Source organism: Phocoena phocoena, chromosome 9 (assembly GCF_963924675.1).
Source record: "Phocoena phocoena chromosome 9, mPhoPho1.1, whole genome shotgun sequence".
NCBI classification, from domain to species: Eukaryota; Metazoa; Chordata; class Mammalia; order Artiodactyla; family Phocoenidae; genus Phocoena; species Phocoena phocoena.
The window spans coordinates 14,573,720-14,579,719 of NC_089227.1; the positions used below are offsets into that span (position 1 = coordinate 14,573,720).

Here is a 6,000-nt window from a genome sequence, read left to right on the forward strand (position 1 = left end):
AAAGGCAGATAATCCTACCTAACAGAATATAGTTGGAATGTTAATTTGCATGTTTGATTTTGCATTTCCTAATTCAGCTCTTTGTCTTTTAAAAAGTGTTAACTCCGTGTGTGTTTGTCGGGTGGGATTGAGTAGAATCCTCTTCTTCTCTCTCTGCTCATTAGAAAGTAACTGCTACCTTGTCACCTCCAGTGGGTCCAGGTGGGATTGATGAATGAATTAATGTGGAGAAAAAAGCTAGACTTGTGGCGAGGACATGTGTCCCACTGGGTTCTGTTTTAAGAAGAGGACATGAAATCAAGGGGGCAGGTGCCATGCAAAGCCAGGCCTGGCTGGGTCCCTCCCTGGCTTTGCCCACTAGCTGCAGTGTGAACTGGGGAATTGCACTTACCCTCTCTCTGGGCTTCAGTTTTCTCATCAGAAAAATCTCATGATTCTGTATGCAGAATACACAACTTAAAAGCCAGGTGTTTAATCTTGGCAGTGGGGTTGAGGCGAGGGATATGGGAGAGAGAAAACTGGCCATGACTAAATCATTATCCAAGCTGGGTGATGAGTCCGTGGGGATTCATTATAGTACTCTTTCTCCTTTTGCTTTTAAAATTTTTTCTATAATCAAATTTTAAAGAAATCTTTCAAAAAAAAAAAAGGGAAAGAAGGGTGGTGGGTTAAGACAGATGTTGTTAAAAGATGCAAACTTGCAGCAAGTAGTAAAGTAGACCTAGAGATCTAATCCATGGTGAATATAGATGACACTGTTGTATTATAGTCATCAAACCTGCTAAAAGACTAGAACTTAATTAACCCAACCACTAAAAAGAAATGATAATTATGTAACCTGATCGGGAGCTAGCTATGGCTACAGTGGCAATCATATTACCATATATAAATGTATCAAATTAACACGGTGTATACCTTAAATTATACAGTGTCACATGTCAAATATATTTCAATTAAAAACCAGAGAAAGAGAGAAGGAAAAGAAACAGATTGTCATGGTTTAAAGGGTAAGATAGGGAAGGAAGTTTGCTTATAAAGAAATTGATCACAGGGACTTCCCTGGTGGTCCAGTGGGTAAGGCTCCATGCTCCCAATATAGGGGGCCCGGGTTCGATTCCTGGTCAGGGAACTGGATCCCACATGCGGGCCGCAAGAAGTCCGCACGCTGAAACTTAAGATCCCACATGCCACCACTAAGAGCCGGTGCACCCAAATAAATAAATATATTTGAAAAAAAAAAAAAAAAGAAAAAAAAAGAAATTGATCACAGGCTTAATTAGTAATTCCTATATAACATGCAAGCTCTCAGTTATTATTTTACAGAAGCTGGGGTTAGAGGAACTTTTCACTAGGTATCTTTACTTCAGGTTAAAAAACAAACAGTAACAAAACATTGATGATAATACAATACAAATCTCTAACAAAAATATGATGAATTAAAATTTCATTAATACACTACATTTTAGTTCTTGCAGAAAGCATTGCTTTACTAAATATACATTCAAGTGGCCTCAGTATCAGTCTGTAAGACTCGGATATTTTAAGTAAACAGAGATTAGGATTTCTTTTCTGTCTTCAGCAGCCTTCTTCCTTGGGGTGTGACTCATCGTCATACTATTTTATCCAGCTTGGAGATGCTTCTTAGAGAGCCTGCTGATAATCTGGCTGAGACACTTTAATTTTACATCTCCTTTTCTTTCTAAAATGAATCGGTTCTCTTACAATCTTTTGCAGGTGGAAACACTGCATGACTTCGAGGCAGCAAATTCTGATGAGCTTACCTTACAAAGGGGTGACGTGGTGTTGGTGGTGCCCTCAGATTCGGAAGCTGACCAGGTAAAGGATGAGAGTGGAAAGTACTGCAGGCTGTATTGGTTTTTCCTGAGAGTCAGTTGGGCACAGTGACTTCCTGAAGACGTCTCTACCTTCTGAGATGCTGTGTGACAGCTCTGAAAAGGGCTTAAGGTCACAGCATCACTAACTAGATTTTTAGGACACTTCTTTTGGGATGCCATTGGGATGTTATTATATATATATTTTCTAATACAAATAGATGACAAAGCATAAATTACCTATATCAGGCAAAAGTGTCTAGGTATCTGAAAATCATTAAACACCTCATTATAAACTTAGGAAAATATGTAAAATATATATCAAATATATTTTATACTTATAAAATATATTATAAAATATAAATTTATATATATATTTGCATTAACCATAAGATATCTTTTAAAGAAATAAAGAGGAAAAAAGCTAGTCTTTTATATTTACCAACATGTTTGCCATTTCCAGTGCTCTGATTTCTTCCTATAGATCCGAGTCCTAGAGTGCTGATCTAGCAGTAAATCCTCTCAGCATTTGTTTACATGACGTTTATTTGTTGCCTTTATTCATGTTCATTTTTAAAGATTTTTCACTAGAGGAAGAATTCTGAGTTGGATTTTTCGTCTTTCAACTCGTTAAAGATGTTGCTCCATTGTTTTCTGTTCTCTCCTATTTATATTAGAATTCAGCTGTAATTTGTTTAACCTTGTTTCTCAGGATACACTGTGTACTCAGTTTACTCCTGAGTACTTTTTAGAATTTCTCTGTATCTTTGGTTTTCATCAATTCAGCTCTAATGTGCTTAGGTGTTATTTTTTTTTTATAGGTTTCATGCTTGGGGTTCATGAGCTCCTTAGACTTGTATCTTGATTTTTTTTTTATTACATTCGGAAGATTTTTGGCTATTATTTCCTAATTTTTCGCTCTCTTTCACCTCTTTTAACTCTGTCTCCAACTATATATATGTTGGACTTCTTGATGTCTAAGACTCTGGGTTTTTTGTTCAGTATTTACTCCTCTTTGTACTCACATTGGATAATTTCCATTGATCTTCTCTGAGTACACTGATCCTTCCACTGTGTTGAATTTGTTGTTAATCTGATCTTGGGAATTTTTAACTTCAGATATTACTTACACAGGCCTATAATTTCTATGTTTTCTTTTATATAGTTTCTGTTTCTTGCTGAGGTTTCCCCATCTGTTCTCATTATTACCATCTTTCAGTTTAAGTACTTGAACTGAGTTACAATAGCTGCTTTAAATTTCTTAGTATTTCTCTCTTTCAAGATAGTAGTTCTGGGCTTCCCTGGTGGCACAGTGGTTGAGAGTCTGCCTGCCGATGCAGGGGACACGGGTTCGTGCCCCAGTCTGGGAAGATCCCACATGCCGCGGAGCGGCTGAGCCCGTGAGTCATGGCCGCTGAGCCTGCGCATCCGGAGCCTGTGCTCTGCAACAGGAGAGGCCACAGCAGTGAGAGGCCCGCGTACCGAAGATAGTAGTTCTCTCTTTCAAGATATTCTCCATAAAAGTGCTTCTCTGAATGCCCTGCGTCACCCAGACTGAGGCTGATCCTCAGGGAGAAAGCTCTATTAACAGATCTCACCCAATGCAGTTTCAAGGGTCAAATATCCCCCAGTTTCTACCTGCTTTGGGTCATTCTCAGTGCTTTCAAATAGTTGTTATACATGCACAACTCCGTTATTTGTCAAATTCTAATATATAAACTTATATTTTATAGCTGTCATTTCTAAATATAAATAGTTGCATTTCTGTATGCATATGTATATATAACTACATATAAATATATAGTTGTTCTAGTGTTTATAACTGTTCTATGCAAAAGCATTTGTCTGATACCAGCTATTTTGCCACTACCAAAACTGGAAATCTTTAGTCTACCACATGTTTTAAGCAGTTAAAGTTTAATTTTCTATATTTTCCTCACTAAAGATTGATATTAACTATGATTCTTCACTTTATAAGTTGCATTTCAGAATGTATGTGTTGGAATATATGTTGATTATGGGTTTGTGCCAGCCCTTTATTTTTATTTTTATTGAAACTATTTTAAAATGCGTGACTCCACTTGGCTGCATTAGATTTTTCACCTGCTGTAAATGAAGTCAAATATAGACACTTGAGGGGAAAATATGACCTTTTATATGTCTACTAGAGGTTTAGAAAATATTTAGTTATCATCTTTTACTCTGAGTATAACTTTGTCCTTCACATACATAACATCATAATTTTATAGAGGACACTTTTCCTCGTCAGCTAGGATTTTATCAGTTATTTTATTGAATCATTTTTTTTCTCAGTGTTATTTTTTTCTGCCTTCAAATATTGGCCTGTCTAAATGCTTATATTTCTTGTCTATATAGCAGCATCAGTTTATGGTCTCAGATTATATCAAAGGGAATGTATTCAGCTTCTTTATTTAATTTTTGAGACCTTGTTTTATCTGATGTACTTGAACCATATTGGGGATTGGTTCAGATTAAATCCGGCTCTCCCTCATTTTAAGTGAGATCTCTTTCCTGCATGGGTTAACATAATAAAGGTAGTCATTTCCCTCTCGTTTCACTTCATATGGTCTGTGTGTTTAAAATAGATCCTTCAACTCTGCTTTTCCCAGCTAGACTCTGCTTATCTCCAGAAGGCCAAGGGCAGATGGCAGCCTCTGTTTCTCAGTTTTACGTTTGGTCTCCCATGCTGTATGACCATGCACGGATGGGTTCTTTAAACTTTCCGTGGTTAACCGTCTTCATTTTTGTGAGGGCACGCCTATATGATAGAGAAATGTTTTTCAGGAGTAATTTACAAAGACTCTACAAATGTTGCCAGCAAGAATGTCATGACATCAAGCAGCTTTGTAGTTTATATAAACTTGAAAAACAACAAACACGATAGTGATATCAGGCAACACATATCGAGCTGTTAGTATTTGGTAAGCCTTGTATATGGTGCTTTATTTCAGTTACATGATACGAGCTGGCAGACAGAGTTCCTTCTTATAAGCAAGTGGTTGAGGATGAAATAAAAGACCTTCCATGGCCTTGTCAGCACTATATTCCAGCCCACTGGTCCTCAAGCCTTTTTTTCACTGTGATGCACAGGACAGGAAATGGTCCTGTGTATGATGTTTTCACCCGGTGTTCCTCTCTTTGCACTGGCTATAACCCTTCCTTCCCTCCTTCCTCCCTCCCTCCCTCCCTCCCTCCCTCCCACACTGCTCGGCTTGTGGGATCTTAGTTCCCTGACCAGGGTTTGAACCCCGGCCCTTGGCAGTGAGAGCACGCAGTCCTAACCACTGGACTGCAGGGAATTCCCTGCACTGGCTATAATTCTAATTCTTTCCTCTTCCTTAAGGACTTACGTCATAATCCAGTTAGCATCAATTAACTATACTTTATACAAAATTATAATATTAACCTTCAATTAACAATATACATAAAATAATTACAAATGTTTACTCCTTTTTTTTTTTTTTAACTAACAACTTACTTGGGACAAGCCTTCCCCCTGAGCTCAGCACACCTGTTTACATGTAATGCATCATCCTCGTGCAGGACCGCAATGCTCATTAAACCCATCATTTTATTAATCTTTGGCAATGCAGATTTTTCCAGTAGTTTGTTGGACTCTGAAAGCCCTGTCTTTGTCTTGCAGGATGCAGGCTGGCTGGTAGGCGTGAAGGAATCAGACTGGCTTCAGTACAGAGATCTCGCCACGTACAAAGGCCTCTTTCCAGAGAACTTCACCCGGCGCCTGGATTAGGGCCAAAAGTATTGTAGAAAGAGCCTGATTACTGGGTTTTTAAACCTTTGTGAAAACCTGAAGAGTTCACTTTTGCTATGACACTCAGTGATTTGCAGACCAATGCCAGACGAAGTTTGGGAGGCTATGTCAATGAAGCATGTGTGCAAACAAATGTTTAGAGGAAAAAAAAACCAAGTAAATTAAGGAAAAAGTCTTCACTGGTTCCCACGTTCTTGCTAACAGGTTTGTCTGTGCTTTGTCCAAGCTGTGGAGACTTGTATACTCGACCCCCTCCCACCAGTTCTAAAGTAGCTTTCTGCAGACCAGAACCTTAATTTCTCTGCACCAAGTGTATGGTATTGAGTGGCTTCCCTGCAGAAGACGTGATGAATTGTCCTGTAATACGAGATTATC

General features: G+C 38.3%; 1 protein-coding gene across 3 annotated transcripts in view; it reads left to right on the plus strand.

Annotated features, from left to right (window-relative positions):
- The window catches only part of AMPH (amphiphysin), a 189,804-nt gene extending 184,004 nt beyond the window's left edge, over positions 1-5,800 (plus strand). For 2 of the 3 annotated variants that reach the window (XM_065884343.1, XM_065884345.1), the window contains 2 exons: positions 1,735-1,836; positions 5,497-5,604. In XM_065884343.1, coding sequence (XP_065740415.1) covers positions 1,735-1,836; positions 5,497-5,604 — 210 coding nt within the window. Of the gene's footprint in view, positions 1-1,734; positions 1,837-5,496 lie in introns of all 3 variants that reach the window. The other variant, XM_065884344.1, reaches the window with a different exon arrangement.
- Positions 5,801-6,000: the final 200 nt, after the last annotated feature.